Genomic DNA, 17,284 nt, shown 5'->3' with positions numbered 1-17,284 from the left:
ATCACAAAGAGAGACCAATCAGGATGCTTGCTCCCGCTCCCCGCTCTCCCTCTCCCTTTCCTGTTCATTTCCGGGATATTGTATATAATTTGCGGGCGTTAGGGAGCTGCTATTAATATGCGGGAGACTCCTGGAACTTCCGGGAGAGGTGGGATGTCTGGGAATGGGAAACTCCTTTCAAGTAATCAAACCAGATAGACGTCTTGATAAGATACACAAGCCACGTAATGGAATTCCATTTCTTTGTTAATAATAATTACTCTGGAGGTTGTTTGATTTCAGGGAGAAGACCTTCACTGGTTGGCCTGTGCCTTATATGTAGCATGTAGAAAAGCTATTCCATCAGTGGGAAGAGGAATTGTGGAAGGGAATTGTGTCTCCTTAAGAAAGATCCTGCACTGTTCAGAGCTCAGGTAGGAATTATGTACAACACATTTGTTTCAAACTCCATTAGGTTAAGATTAGTCCTGATTAAGTCTATACTTTTGAGACTGATGTTGACTTTCTCAATGTGTTATGTATAGTGCCTTGTAAAAGTATTCAGCCCTCAACTCTTTATTCACATAAATGAGTATTATGTACAGGGATTTTGATCAATTCAACTGAGAATTTGTATTTATGAATTACATGCTCCTTTTTTTTCCACAGTAGAGGCCCAATAACAAGGAAAATTTTAAAGCATGAAGAAATAACAATTCAAAAACTGAAACATCAGCGGTTCAAAAATATTCATCCCCCTTTGCTCAGTACTTAATTGAACCACCTCTTGCAGCTGTTACAGCCAGTACTTTTTTTGGACAAGTCTCTATAGTTTTGCACAACATGATGGAGCAAGATTTGCTCAAGCTGTGCCAGATTAGCTGGGGAGTGGCGGTGGACAGCAATCTTGAGGTATTGACAAAGATGTTTGATTGGGTTAAGGTCAGGACTCAAACTGGGCCACTCAAGGACATCAATTTTCTTAGTTTGAAGCCACTCCATGATTGCTCTGGCATTGTCCTGCTGAAAGACAAACTTCTTTCCTGGCAGAAACTAGCAGGTTTTTACCCAGCTTCTCTCTGTATTTAGCAGCATTCATGTTTCCATCAGTCCTGACCAGATTTCCAGTACCTGTTGCTGAAAAGCATCCCCATAGCATGATAGTACCTCCACCATCCTTTACAGTAGGGATACTTTTACCTGCTTGATGTGTAGTATCAGATTTACACCACACATAGCACTTAGTGTTGAGGCCCAAAATGTTCCACTTTAGAAGAACACCTTCTTCCACGTCTTTGAAGTATCTTCCAAATGACACTTTACAAAGTCTTGACAGGAAAAGACATGTGTTTCTTTTTAGTCAGGTTTCTTCCTTGCCTTTATTTAATAAATACCCTTTTTATACAACGCCTTAGCGATTGTGGAGCTGTGAACTTCATCTCCAGTTGCAGTCTGTCTTCTGCAGCTGACTCTGCGTGACTATTGGCGTCACAGTAGCCTCTCTTACAAGTGCCATTCTTCTCTTGTGACTAAGTTTAGAAGGGCGGCCTGACCTTGGCAGCGTGGTTGTGGTTTCATTTTTTTTCACAATGGACTGCGCTGGGCTCTGAGGGATGTTCAGTGCCCTTGCCTTCACCAGATTTGTGCTTCTCTATTACCATTTCCCGGACTTGCCTTGAATGCTCTTTAGTCTTCATTTTGGTTTGGTTTGTTGAAATTCCACTGTACTGTTGGACCTTCAGAGAGAGGGGATAAATATTCTTATGAATTCATTGAAAACAGGTGATCCTCCAATTTTCTACATCAACAAATTGGGTGAATTGGTAAGGTAACATACAGTCTACACCTGAGGAAAGTTTGCATAGTAATTACAAAGGAGATGAATATTATTTTTCAGCCTCACAATTTTAGTTTATAATTTTTGGTAAATTGCTGACAGGTTTTGGAATTTTTCTTTTGATTTGACATGTTGCACAATGTTTTGTAGATTAGCTCAAAAAATCCTACTTCAATTTATTTTAAAATTAGAAAGTGAGACAGTAAAACGTGAAAACAGTCGTGGGGGCTGATTACTTTTTCAAGGCACTGTACCTAGCTTTAAAGCCAAAGTACCTGAAATCAATGACGTCACAATTAAAGCTTTTTGCAGATGTGTAATCTATGATTGACCAAAGGGCCCATTTCTGTGCAGTATGACTAAATTAATAGCTGCCTCTCTACACTCTTTAAAATGCAGCTCAGTCTAGAAAACAGTTTAGCACTTGGTTAATAAAAGAATTGAAGCTTCTGTTGGCCCATGCCTGAAAACAGTCCCACTACAAAAGAATCTTACTCTGAAAGTCTCCCAGAGTTATTGCAATCATTGATGTCATTGCATTATATACAGAAATTGCTAATTTTTTTGTTGGGGGGGGGTTGCTTCAGTTTAATAGAATTCTTCAATAAAATGCAAAAATGGGCAGACATGGCAAACCTGTCACAAGAACTCAGGGAACGTACTGAAAAGCTGGAGAGGAACTTTATTGTTTCTGCTGTCATCTTTAAGAAGTGCAAGCCGATCTTCTGTAACATTTTTAAGGACCTCCAAGAAGAACCACCACCACGTCAGCATAGAGGTCGAAAACAAAGGTGAGGCCAAAGATACCAAAAATATTGATGTTTTGTACAATTTAAAGCTTGCAGTTTGACAAACTACTTGCACATATAGGCCTAGCTGAAGCACAACTCGCTTTTGTGACAATTGTGTTAGCAACACAGATTTTCTGTGGGTAGATAGTACATTAAGTGATTCGTGTTGATTGATGGTTAACATGTTGCAGTATTCAATAAGGGAACTGTTGAATCATCAGCTGACTTTAGGTAGAACTCATAACAATATCTGGCTGTAATATTTGGAATTATCACAATGTTTGAGTGGTTTCAAAAATGTATGAAACCTTTAATGCATTCAGTGAGCAGGCCTAATATTATTAAAGCAATATTCTGAAGCTCAAATCAGATTTCCTTCCCTGTAGATCCTGGCTCACTGTCCTACAGCATATCAACAGCTCTTTACCTACCCGCGTACAGTCTGCTAATTCCCATGTGCAAATGTAATTCACTCCCTCTATCAATAACTATCTGTGTGACCAAGTTTTTAAATAGATACCTGTTGACTTAATGGTACTTATTTTACTGATACCGTTTTACTGTTTCCTCTGTCTTGGTTACATTGGGGACAAAATGCTTTAAATCTTTCAGTAGTCCTGTAAATATTCAGCTTGTCAAAGAGCCACAGGACAGTAGGTGTAAGCATTGATTTAATCAGTTAGGATCTGTGACATTGACCTCAGTTCAAAGTGAGAATTTCCTCCTCTCAGTACTGGTTGATTGTGTTTTCAAATTTCCAATTTGGTACTAAGCAAATTTTGACAAAGTAATTTTACAGAAATGCAATAAAACAAACACTGTGAAATCACTGGTCCAAAAACATCTACAAGAGGGAAATGGATTTAAAACGGTGATAAAGACTGCCAAAACACCATCACACAGTGACAGCATCAGTCCGTGATATGTCCGTGAGTGCACAACTCTGGTGCAGAATGATCAAGTGGCCACAAATCAAAGAAAAACCTAGTTGTTTTTCTTCTTAATTTCTGATGTGGCAAATTCCTCTGCTTTCTGGATTTGCCCTTTACGTGACACTCATCGTGAAGTATGAAGCATCGGACTTTTTACTGAATGATTGTAAAAATGCTTTTTCTAGAGATTTGTAATAGTCGCTGTTATCAAATAGGTTAACGATGCAGTAATCATCAGTTAGCTCCAGTTCTTAGATGCTTTTTTTTTGGTATACTTAATTTTTAAAAAATACTATGATGTGAACTCTTTAATTGAATTGCAAATCGTTAATCATAAAATAAATAATCCATTGTTATTTTGTTACATTTGTATTAACTGCAAAGGATTTCTTGCTCTTCTGTCAGCTTCACATCAATTTTGAGGGAAAAGCCATAAAATCATTTCTCAGTAATTACCTAATTATTGAAAGAAGCTTCAGCCAAAAACATAGTTTGCTGCATTTCATCAAATGACATTGTTCATTCTCTGCAATCAGTGAGTCATTTTGTAGTATTGTGCAGGAATTGGTAACCTTAAATGTTCTTCCTCAGCAGGCGGCAACCTTGTACAGTCTCTGAAGTGTTTAACTTTTGCTGGGTGCTGTTTGTTCTGGCCAAAGGTAAGTGGATAAAATGTTATGAGCAACTGGAAAGGATTTTTTTTTGAGTCACAGTGTTAAACTTTTAAACAACAGTAGAGATGCATTTAACTGAACAAGTCATTATGTAAGTTAAAGTAACACACAAAATGCTGGAGGAACTCAGCAGGTCAGGCAGCATCCATGGAAAAGAGTAAACAGCCGATGTTTCGGACGGAGACCCTTCATCAGAACTGGAAAGGCAGAGGAGAGGTCAGAGTAAGAAGGTGAAGGGAGTGGATTGTGTAAGTTAAGGCAATTAGAGTGTTAGTAAATTTGATCATTTATTGTCCTTGTGATTCAGTGTGTAGCAGCACACTCTATAATCTGAGTTCATTACAATTTTTTGCCTCAAATGGAACGGTTTTATTTTGTAAGCTGTCCATAGTTTATTAGTAGAATTTGTTTTTTATTATTGTATAAATATTTTGATGATAGCTATCAGTTAAATGAGATCTTTAACCTGTGAAACTGGATCATACATGTTCTTGTTTATGCTGCCGGCACTAATTAAATGGTTGTTATCTTTATTGCTTAATATTTCATGCTTTTTACGTAAGCAGTCTGAAGTGTTTTCATTTCATTATCTAAATGTCCAATACAATTGCTAAAATGGTCATCTAAAGGCTGCAGATTTTAAATAGTCATTTTAAATAATCACATTCTCCATTAATAGATAACTGACACATTCAAGAATTGCATCTGGATCTCTATTGAAGTTCAAAGCTGCGATGTGATCCTTGATCCGCTGCATCTCTAAACTTTTGGCATTTCTCCATTTTTGGCAGGTGGAACATACTGAAATTCTGATAACTACTTTGAATAATTGTAAAGTCATCCAGATCAGTTCTTCTTGCATTTATTCTTCAGTTACAACATAAAATTATGTGTACATTGTGTACATAACCTTAAATGATTAGATGTAGCTGCGTGGATTAACAATAGTGCTTCTAGATTTTATTATATTGTTCTTGTCTACGTTATTGCTCCTGGTCTCCATTGGTATCTGTGGCTTCCTTTAAAGATGCATTGTTGTTGCCAGATACATTGTCTGTATTCCTTGGGTTAGAAGTTGTTTGGCTACATTTTAATGGTGCTATAAAAATGTCATATGTCATCTTAATGCTGTTTTCAATGTTCCATCAATGTCATAGTTTTTCGCAGGTTCCCGGGGCAGCATGGTTGGATTTCCCTTGGTAAAGCAGTGCAATGTTAGTTTCAGTAATAATACTCTTGATTTATGATAATACCTTGCAGCTGCCAACATTTCAGTCCTGTAGAAAGCTGAAAAGCAGGACCTGCAGGGTAGCAATCTCTGGATTGCTGTCTGTGCCATGTGCCATTGAGGGCAAGAATAGGATGGTTTGGCAGATGAATGCATGACTGAGAAACTGGTGCAGGGGACAGGTTTTCATTTGGATCTCCCTGGGTAAGTTCTGACCTCTACAAAAGGGAGAGGTTACAACTGAACTAGAGGGGGACCAATAACCTTGTGGGCAGGTTAGCTAGAGCTGTTGGGAGGGTTTAAACTAAATTGGCGGGTGATTGGAAATGGGGTGATAGGGCTGAGGATAGGGATGTTGGTTTCCACTCAGAGGCTGTCTGATTGTAAGACTGTCAGGAAGGACAGGCAGATGGTGGGGCAAAATTGTACTCAGTGAGATGAGTTGCAGAGTAAAGCATGAACAAAACTAAAAAGGGTGAAGGTGTTATATTTGAATGTATGCAGTATATGGAATAAAGTAGATGATTATGTAGTGAAGTTAAGAGATCAACAGCTATGCTGTTGTGGGCTTCACTGAGTCATGGCTGAAAGTTTATAGTTGGGAGCTTAACATCTAAGGATGCACATTGTATTGAAAAGGTAGGCAAGTTATCGAGGGAGTGGCGTGGCTATGTTGGTTAAAATAAAAACAAAATCAAATCCTTAGAACGTCCTTAGAAAGAGGTGCCATAGAATTGGAAGATGTAGAAATCTTGTGGGAAGAGTTAAGAAACTGCGAGGGTAAAAGACCCTGATGAGATTTAAGACAGCACCCCCCCCCCCGCCCCCCGAACAGTAGCCAGAATATGGGCTACAAATTACAACGGGAGATAGAAAAACTATGTCAAAAGAGCAATGTAATGATAGTCATGGGGATTTCAATATGTTTTTTGATTGGGGAAAATCAGATGCTGGATCTCAAGAGAAAGAATTTGTAGAATTTCTACAAGATGGATTTTTAGAGCAGCTTGTGGTTGAGCCCACTAGGGGATCAGCTATTCTGGATTGGGGGTTGTGTAATGAACTGAGTTTGATTAGGGAGCTTAAGATAAAGGGACCCTGAGGAAGTAGTGATCATAATATGATAGAATAGACCTTGCAGTTTCAGAGGGAGAAGCTAAAGTCAGATGTATCAGTATTACAGTGGAGTAAAGGGATTTACAGAGGCATGACACAGGAGCTGGTCAGTGTCGATTGGGAGGAGATGCTAGCAGAGATGACGGCAGAGCAGCAGTGGCTGGAGTTTTTGGGAGCAACTCAGAAGGCGCAGGATAGATACATCCTAAAGAAGAAGTAGTATTCTAAAGGCAGGATGGTGTAACCGTAGCTTACAAGAGAAGTCAAGCCCAACATAAAAGCAAAAGAGAGGGCATATAATAGAATAAGAATTGATTGGTAGTTAGAGGATTGGGAAACTTTTAAAAACTAACAGAAGGCAACTAAAAATGCCATACAGTGGGAAAGGATGAAATGTGAAGGTAAACTAGCCGAAAATGTAAAAAAGGATACCAAAAGTTTTTTAGATTACAATGAGTAAAAGAGAAGCAAGAGAAGATGCTGGACTTCTGGAAAATGATGTTGGAGAAGTAGGAATGGGGACAAAAAAATGGCGGATGAGCTGAATAAGTATTTTGTATTGGTCTTCCCTGTGGAAAACACTAGCATTATGCCGGAAGTTGGAGTGTCAGGTCGGATGTGAGTGCAATTGCTATTATTAAGGAGAAGGTGTTTGGGAAGCTGAAAAGTCTGAAGGTATGTAAGCCACTTGGGCCAGATGGACTATACTCCAGGGCTCTGAAAGAGGTAGCTGAAGTGATGGTGGCGGCATTAATGATCTTTCAAGAATTACTAGATTCTGGAACAAAACCATAAGATGTAGGAGCAGAATTAGGCCATTTGGCCAATTGAGTCTGCTCCGTCATTTCATCATGGTTGATCCATTTCCCTCTCAAAGGGTAGTTGATATGTAGAACTTGCTGCCAGAGGAAGTGGTGGGTCTAGATACAATTACTACATTTAGGAGCCATTTAGAATGGCAGTTGAATAGGCAAGGCATAGAAAATACAGGCCTAATATGGGCAAATAGAATTAATGCAGATGAACAAAAAGGTTGACATGAATGTGGTGAGCCAAAAGGCCTATTTCTATACACAAAATAATCTGCAGATGCTGGGGTCAAAGCAACACTCACAACACGCTGGAGGAACTCAGCAGGTCGGGCCACAACACACTGGAGGAACTCAGCAGGTCGGGCCACAACACGCAGATTGGGGGACTGCTTCGTCGGGCACCTCTGCTCTGTCCGCCAAAACAGACAGGATCTCCCAGTAGCCACCCACTTCAACCCTGCTTCCTACGCCCATTCAGATATGTCCATACATGGCCTCCTCTACTGCCATGATGAGGCTGAACTCAGGTTGGAGGAGCAACACCTCATATACCGTCTAGGTAGTCTCCAGCCCCTTGGTATGAACATAGAATTCTCTAACTTCCGTTAATTCCCTCCCCCTCCCTTTTCCTATCCCTATGTCACTCTGCCCCCTCCCCCAGATGCCTATCACCTCCCTCATGGTTCCATCTCCTTCTACTACCCACTGTGTTTTCCCCTATTCTTTCTTCACCTTTCCTGCCTATCACCTCCCTGCCTCCCCTCCCCCACCCCTTTATCTTTCCCCTTACTGGTTTTTCACCTGGAACCTACCAGCCTTCTCCTTCCCACCCTCCCCCCACCTTCTTTATAGGGCGTCTGCCCCTTCCCTCTACAGTCCTGATGAAGGGTTCCAGCCTGAAACGTCGACCGATCTTTTCCACAGATGCTGCCCAACCTGCTGAGTTCCTCCAGTGTGTTGTGAGGCCTATTTCTATGCTCTACAATTCTCTAAACTATATGACAAAATGATTTGATTTTTACATCAAGTGGTGGTGTATTATTTAAATATATAAAAACTGTCAGAACAGGATATGGAGATTAAACTTCATTTCACAATAATTGAAGTTTCTTTTGTTGGCTTCAGGTAGATTTCTACAGATAAACTCTTGTAACTCAATTTAGTACTCGGATAGTATTCATTTCCTGATCACATGTTTCTACTTTTGTTAATACACTATGACGTTAGGATATTATTCCACTGAACTGTGCCAGTTGCTTTGATGATCAAATGATCTACTTGCTCAGCCAATTTATGAAATGTTTGGGTACTCTAAGCCACTGATATTTAACCTAATGATTCCTGGATAGAAGTACAATTAATGTTTCATAGATTTCTGCCTCATGCTGAAGTAATATAAGCACATTCACTTTTGTATAAGCATATATAAAAACCTGCATTAGGATTTATTTTGATATCGCACTGATTGTAGTGATTTCATAAATATGCAGACAGTGTGAAGACCTTATTCACACCTCTTATTACCAGCAACAACAGAGCCACTTTAGAAGAACTTCAAAGAGCTAAAAATGTTTCATGCTCTTTGTGGCAGACCTGAAAAATATTTTATTTAACACTCTAGTTATTTTTCCCCGTTTCATTTCTGATTCCTCTGTATTAATGTTACCCCTTTGAAAAAACATTGTTTCAATCAGATGTTAACGCAATCATTAATTGTTACAGGATAAATTATACTTTTCAATTTGATACCAGTCATTGATACCTTTGTGCACAGAAATAGGAAATGATATTACAGATTAAATGAATTACCAGTCACAGAGGGTCATTCTGAGGACAAGTAACGAGAAAAAAGACAATGAAATGCTAGCCTCAGTAATTCATCTGCCCTCTTTGTGGACTGGTCATGATAGACACAATGAAGATCTAATCTAATTGGGACATGGTTAAACAGCCGTAGTACTTGTAATTTCTTAGATTCATGGAGTAGCCTTTTGTCACCATGGTTGGGCAAACAAACTTGAAAAGGAACAGCTATTGCCTGTCTTAGCCTCCAGATGTTTGGGAATCTTTGGTGCAGATATTGCCCATGGGGAGGGAGCACTGTCCTATGGGTCACTTCTCTTACCTGGCTGCTCAGGGCATGGCAGGTTCCCAGCATCACTGGTTCTATCCTGGCTTGTCAGTGCTCATTTCCTCCTATTTTTGATACTGAAACACCGTGCCACCAAGCAATGAATTTAAATAACACTATTTTAAAAAAACGTTATTTACAAATGGCTGACCCTTTCTGACCCAAACCCAGGCTTTGCTGCACAGCTTGTGTAAGTTTCAAGTAAAAAGGAAAAATAACTAATAAAATGGAATTAGCAAGGGTACCACCCAGTCTGATAGATATATTGCTTCAGGCAGTCTTTGCAGCCAGGGAGGGTATTACAGTTGTTGCTAGAGTTTTGGTTTTTGTGTGTCTCTCCATCACAGTACATCTCTTCTCAGCTTCATGCCATCAGATTAACTTTAGTGGTCTTCAGATAATCACTAAAATGTAAAACATCATTAATGTTCCTTGTTCTTCATCAGTAAAGTGTTACTGCTGTTCATTCATTTTAGACAGAGTTATTGGTGTCAAGGAAAGATTTGCATTTAGTTCCATCTTGATAATCAATTTTTGGGTCTACTGAGGGTATTTGTCGCAGTGGTAGATTCAGTTGTTAATCATCGTAGGTAATTGTGCTCTCCCTCTCTTTCTCTCTCATAACCTAACTAATGCCAATACTTTTGTTATAAGCACCAAGTGTGTTTCCTTTTTGTTATGCCACTGCAGAATCTCTTGTATCCTGAACATACTGTACCTCATCCACAGTGTGGAAGATGGAAATTAGATGGATCCTTGTCGACCCCATAGAATAGATTGACGAATTATGAATAAAATCAAAGGTTGCCTCAAAATTCTCCTGCATTTGTAATAAAAAATGCTATGGTTGAATTGGCACAATTATAATTTCCAGACTATGGAAACACTCTTCATTTGACAAAAATATTACCTTTGGAGGTGGGGGGGGGAATATTTGTTTGCATAACTATAATTTCGCTGATATTTGTATATTCTGAAGTAAGTATTTTGCCACTAAATGAGGGTGATGGTTAGATTAGATCCGATTCAGCTTCCTCACCCATTCTCCAACATTAAAATTTTAAACCCTTTTCTATATTAATTCTTTGTGTTAATCTCATAGTGGCAGGCTATGTCTGTCTCCAAAAGAGGGAGTCCAAGAACTTTCTCTCTATATCTACTGGCATAATTGCCATTGAGACTTTTGCCATCAACTAGCCAGCTAGCACGCGCCAAGCCCCCTGTGTGTGATATGTGGAGACAAGCTGTCTAATGAGGTAATGAAGCCCTCAAAACTGCTTCAGCACCTTGAGTCCAAGCACCCTGCACTTACAGACAAACCCATTGAGTTTTTTGAGAGGAAAAGACGTGAGCAAGCAGGACAGAAGCAAGTGCTGAGAACCACCACCTCCACAAGCGCTGCTGCTCTGAGAGTGTCGTACTTAGTGGCTATCTGTGTGACATCTTCAACCTGCTCAATGAACTCAGTTTGTCACTTCAGGGGAGAATGACAACTGTCTTCAAATTGGCGGATAAAGTGTCTGCTTTCAAGGCCAAACTGGAACTGTGGGGACGGCGAGTGGACAGGGGCATATTTGACTTGTTCCCAACATTAACTGGGATTTTGGGAGAGACTGAAGCTGCGACGTCTTTCTCACAGCTGATGCGTGATCGCCTAACTTCGCTGTCGGCAGAATTTGAACATTACTTCCCAACCGCAAATGACCCAAGACATGCAAAGGAATGGGTCCGTGACCTATTTGTGAATGTCCCCGGTGAATCATCCATGTCAGCGCAGGAAGAAGATCAACTCCTCGAGCTTGCAAATGACGGTGGGCTGAAAAGTACGTTTGACATAACATCTCTGCCGGCATTCTGGATCAAAGTCAAGGCTGAATATCCTGAGACAGCCACGAAAGCACTGAAAACGTTGCTTCCATTTCCAACATTATATCTCTGCAAAGCGAGCTTTTCTGCAATGAATGCAATGAAAACTAAACTGTGGAATACACTGGACATAAGGAACCCCCTTCGAGTATCACTGTCTCCCGTCACCCCTCAATGGGATTATCTTGTTGCAGGAAAGTCAGGATATTCAGCCTTGACTTTGATCCAGAATGCCAGCAGAGATGTTATGTCAAACATACTTTCCAGCCCACCGTCATTTGCAAGCTCGAACAGTTCATCAATATTGGTGTGTTGCAGTGATTTTATATGTTCATACGAGGAAAATATGCGCTGTGTGTTTAATATCCAAACATTACTTAAAATGTTATGATGCTATTGACTTATAAGTGACTTTTAATTGACTTATCACTATATTCATGGGAGGAAAGTGTGCACTGTGTGTTTAATATTAAATTCGTTACATAAACCCTTTTAGAAATGAAATTGAGTGTATTATTAGCCACTTATAAGTGACTTGTAGTTTCACCTATATTCCGGTTGTGATTAACACCACACCACCCCCCACCCCCACCCCGTCGGCTGGTCCGCAAGAATATTGTCAATATCAAATTGGTCCGCGGTGCAAAAAAGGTTGGGGGCCCCTGGCATAGATATTGCTGTGTAGCCCTAATTGTTTAATGCTATTGTGTAGTGCCTTTACGATCAGGACAAAATATACCCTGTTCATGTTCCAAAGGCTTTCAATTTCCTCTTTTTAATTCAGCATATTTCAGGTGTTTTTCACCACTGATTTCTATAAGTAATGTATATAAGTAATGGCTATATCTATGTAGCCCCCCCGGCCACCCTCAGGGTCGCTCGGCTCGCTGTTGTCTAGGGAAACAGCCTCGGCCCTGCCAATCTAGGTAACTAGTTTGTGTGGATGCTGTGTGATGTACCCCACCCCGCCCAAATAACAGACAATACACCAGATACAATTAAATGATTTACAGTTTATAGATATGACTGGAACTATATAATTAAAAGAGAATAAAATATAAAAGGAAAATAAAAGGCACCACACTTATCAAAGTTCAATCTCTTCTTGCACAAAAACCGTTGGAGCTCAAGGACCTTCTTCTTCACCCTGCGACCCCTCGGACCACCTCGACCGGCCGCCTGGGACCAACAACGGTGGTCGACCAGACGCTCCACAGGAGTCCGTCTCCGTGTCCTCGCCGAACGCCCTCCTCGGGGTCTGACCCCATTAGCGGACATCACAGCACATCGTCCATCCTCTGTCTCGCTCTCCCGCCTTCTCCCCAAAACCCCGTGCATACAGTATCTTCAAATACACCAAAACCATAACAACTATCCCAATTGGCACTTACTTATCACACTCTAAAGCAAAAACAAGCTGCTAGCACAAACTTTCTCAACGTTTAACACAACAAAGCTACGTTCCCCAGATTAACATAACAAAGACGCCATTTTAATTAGCCTCCGCATGTAACATAAAAGTCGAAACCCCCTTACATCTATTAAGTAAGTTGTTCTTGTTTGTTTATCCTGTATTATTATATCTGGACAGTCATTATAGATTGTCTTATCTGTAATAACAGATCCGTTGTAATCTGATTTGTGTGATTCTGACTCTAAAAGTGCATCAGGCTTGTATTTATAGTAAGGTATGATTTCTTTTGTGAGTTTGTATTTTAAAGCAAGATTTTGGTGAATGATACTTGCCACGTGATTGTGCCTGTGTAAGTAATCAGATTGAGTTAAAATGCTGCAGGGTCCTGTATTGGATTGTTTGTGGTTTTTCTTGGCATTTTCTATATTTATCATAAGGCCATAAGAAATAGGAGCAGAATTAGGCCATCTTGAATTTCTTGGTCTTTTATTATATATTATTATTATTATTTCTCACACTTTGGCGTTCTCTAACCAACAATGCTGTAGGATTACCTTTATCAAAAATACTGCAGCTCTTCTCGCAGATGTCTTGCTAGCTCCCTCTCAAGAGCCATGAGGTTTGGCCAATCAATTCCAGTCTTGTCAATGATGACAAAATCATATTAAATGAAGACGAAAATCTCATTATAACAGGTGAGACAGCATAATGAAAGTGTCATTATTTTGATAGGTGGTTTAGGTGTGAACAGAAATTTATAAAGTAAGTATAAAGTTAAAATAGGAACTGATTACATTTGTGTACTCTTTTACAATTTTAACCTGAAGTAATATAGTTCCATGAAAGGGTGAGGTAATTTGGTCCCTTCTGTAAATTTACAATACCATTAGATTTCTAAATTGTTTCCTGATGGAGATCTCTGTGTGATCCATGATCTACTTCATCCTACTGAGTAATTCTCCCCAACCTTGCATTCCTGTCCATATCCTTCATTCTATCAGTTCTTAGTTGATTGTTTGCTCTCTGCTGCTCCTTATTAAATGGGTCATTTGATCTTATTATCCTTGTCCTTCACTTTTCTTTCCTAACCTCTATGCCATATTACCTTTCTGCCTGTCTTTAAATACGCTGAAGGAACTTGCCTCTTTGCCCAACTTCCTCCTTCAGGCCAAATTTCTTTACATTCCGCTGCGGTAGCTCAGACGATAGGTGAAATCATCTAACCAAAACTTTTCTTCAGCTGTCCAGTTTAAAGCAGTTTCAGGACCATTCACAGATTCAAAGACATTTTCAATGCCTCATTGCTACGGTCGGAAGTTCCCACCTGCTTCAAAAATGTAACAATTATACCAGCGCCCAAGAAGAGAAGCATGAGCTGCCTTAATGACTATTGTCCAGTAGCACTCACATCTGTGGTAATGAAACGCTTTAAGGGTTGGTTATGACTAGAGTAAGGACCTGGACCCACTGCAATTTGCCTATTGCAACAATAGGTCTACAGCTGATGCGGTCTCAATGGTTCTCCATGCAGCCTTGGATCACCTAGACAATACAAGTACCTATGTCAGGATGCTGTTTATTGACTATGGCTCTGCATTTAACACCATCATTCCTATAGTCCTGATTGAAAAACTACAGAACCTGGGTCTCTGCAGTTGGATCCTTGACTTCCTAACCACAAGTGTGCGGATTGGGAATAACATCTTCACTTTGTTGACAGTCAACACTGGCGAACCACAGGGATCTATGCTTGATCCACTGCTCTACTCTGTCAACACCCATTATTGTGTGGCTAGGCATTGCTCAAACATGATCTGTAAATTTGCTGATGATATAACCATTGTTGGTGGAATCTCAGATGGTGACAAGAGTGTGTACAGGACGAGATACACCAGTTAGTTGCGTGATATCATAGCAACAACCTTGCATTCAACATTAGCAAGACCAATGAGCTGATTTGTGGACTTCAGAAAGGGTAAGACGAGGGAACACAAACCAATCCTCATAGAGGGATAAGAAATGGAGAGAGTGACAATTTCAAGTTCCTGAGTATCAATATCTCTGAGGACCTAACCTGGTCACAACGTATTGGTGCAGCTATAAAGAAAGCAAGACAGTAACTATATTTCATTAGGAGTTTGAGAAGATTTGGTTTGTCATCTAAAACACTCAGACTTCTACAGATTACTGTGGAGAGCATTCGACTGGCTGCATCACTGTCTGGTATGTGAGGGGCAACTGCACAAGGTCAAAGTAAGTTGCAGAAAGTTGTAAAATTAGTCAGCTCCATCATGGGTACTAGGCTCCATAGTATCCAATACATCTTCAAGGAATGGTGTCTCATTAAGGAGCTCCACAGCCCAGGCCATGCCTTGTTCTCATTATTGCAATCAGGAAGGAGGTACAGAAGCCTGAAACACACTCAGTGATTCAGGAACATCTTCTTCCCCCCCGCCATCTGATCTCTAAATGGATATTGAACCCATGAACACTACCTCACTACTTACAGTATTTAACTATTTAATATACATATATAGTTACTGTAATTCAGTTTTCTTCTATATTTGTCATGTATTGCATTGTACTGCTGCTGCAAAGTTAACAAATTTCACAACATATTCCGGTGATACTATACCTAATTCTGATGTTTGAGTGCTCAAAGGAAATAGAAAATGTATTCAGTGAAGGTGGTTCTAAACCTTTCTTATTAAGTGGAGTTTGAGGACAATTTCTAACTCGCAATATGTGAGGTTTCAATTTGGCCTCAACAAAATTCAGCATTCAATCAATTTGATTTGTCTTTCCCAGGAGATTGCAGGGTTCTGGGTGTGGAGGCAGAAAAATATGTAATAATTGGTACATGTAAATTACATATGTTATCATGAGCTTGGCTTGATGGAGAAGTTTGTCATTTCCTTTTGTATGCATTTATGTAATGTTTGGAATGGAAGCCACCATTCACATCTTTGCTATGGAACAAACAAATGGAGAATCATGTTGCTCTGTGCACTCTATAACGCAGCTAGTTGTTCCACTTCCCTGCTTTGCTGAATAAACAACTGCTATTGAAGTCCAAAGTAAATCTTAATTGCAGTTTTTAAAAGTTGCTTAGTTTAAACAGTGATTCTGATTCTGATATTGTTTGTAATATTGTTCCAAAAAGGTGCAGTCTTTTAATTTAAAAACTGTTTATTAAGCATTTCAGCAAGGAAATGTGCTGTTTAAGAATAGGTTTTATTCCAGAATTATCAGTTTGTAGTGAATTCCTTTAAAAAAATTAATTGCCATCCCATCAACATGGCTACAGGGTTTAGAATGTCACACTCTTATTGACTTTGGATATGAGGAGCCAACTTTTGGCTGCAATTGCAGCCGAAGACTTAATTGCACAATCATATTTCAGTACCATTTGCCAGACACTTTGCTTCAGTTTAAGCAAACTCCAGCTGGGACTCTCGAAGCACAGGCAGTATTTGGTCATGTTGGAACTTGGATGGACTCCTCAGTGATGGTTAATTGTATTTACAGAGATTTGTATCGACCTGTGCAGGCTTGCTTGCTTCCTCCTCAGAGTTCAACCAGTCATAGGCTTCAGTGAAAGGCTGAGCTACTCTTTTAACTTTTTCTGCTTCACTGTTGAATCGCTAAAGCTTTTCAAGATCTGGTTTGAAAGAGAAGTTGGAACCATAAACCAAGTTCATTGCATTTAGTATCCTACAGGGGCTGCAGTCAATTCATGACAGCTCACGATTGCTGAGGTAAGGAAATTTATTTTCAAGTTTGCAGAAAATATCATACAATATGTACCTCAACTATTTGTAACACAATTTATAACTGCTCATTTTTACAATGCTGGTGATTGAAATACCTTTGAAAGGATTTACTGCATTTTAGGGGATAATAAGGAAATTATTGTGCTTTGACTTGAATTATCTTTTGAAAAGCCAAAAGCCCATTTAGATTCAAACATTCAAAAATAAAATCAGAGGTGTGCACTGGAAAAGCAATAATCTTTTGTATATAAACTGCATGCTAGGGCTTGCAAAGCACCAATATCGCTATGTAATATGTTAGATTTTTGCAACTTTAATTACATAGTGAAGATTTCTTAAGTTGACTTTGAATAAATTCTTTACCTCAGCTTTAAGTGTGTTTTGCATTTTCAATTAAATCTTGTTTGAGATGAAGCAGGCAAAAAGGAAAATTTGCAGCACAAGGAGAATTAGTTTTAAAGCAAAGCCAACATATTTTTTTTATGCATCTGAGAATAAATCAGGTAGGAACATCTTTTAAAATCATTAGCCAAGCATTACTTGTTGGGGGGGGGGGGTTGGAGACTGAAGAAACAAAAGACTTTTAATCATAGAATTCCTGCCGATTTTAACTGGAAATTGAATAAACATGATAGTTATTCAGTTATTCACTTTCAATTTTTCTGAAGATTGTTGGACAAATGCCAAATCTTCATAATGAGCATGTGTAAATTATAATAAAACTCAGTGCT

At 39.4% G+C, this 17,284-nt stretch overlaps 1 protein-coding gene across 4 annotated transcripts in view; it reads left to right on the top strand.

The window, feature by feature from the left end:
- Positions 1–17,284, top strand: part of rbl2 (retinoblastoma-like 2 (p130)) — a 133,945-nt gene that overhangs the window by 9,154 nt on the left and 107,507 nt on the right. The window contains exons 2-4 of one of the 4 annotated variants that reach the window (XM_063066876.1): positions 283–413; positions 2,404–2,607; positions 4,134–4,198. In XM_063066876.1, coding sequence (XP_062922946.1) covers positions 283–413; positions 2,404–2,607; positions 4,134–4,198 — 400 coding nt within the window. Of the gene's footprint in view, positions 1–282; positions 414–2,403; positions 2,608–4,130; positions 4,199–4,281; positions 4,462–16,333; positions 16,539–17,284 lie in introns of those variants that run through there. The other 3 variants (XM_063066875.1, XM_063066877.1, XM_063066878.1) reach the window with 3 other exon arrangements.

This window comes from Mobula hypostoma, chromosome 14, assembly GCF_963921235.1.
Source record: "Mobula hypostoma chromosome 14, sMobHyp1.1, whole genome shotgun sequence".
NCBI classification, from domain to species: Eukaryota; Metazoa; Chordata; class Chondrichthyes; order Myliobatiformes; family Myliobatidae; genus Mobula; species Mobula hypostoma.
The sequence above is the reverse complement of the archived record's forward strand: the minus strand, read 5'-3'. Positions and strand labels throughout refer to the sequence as shown.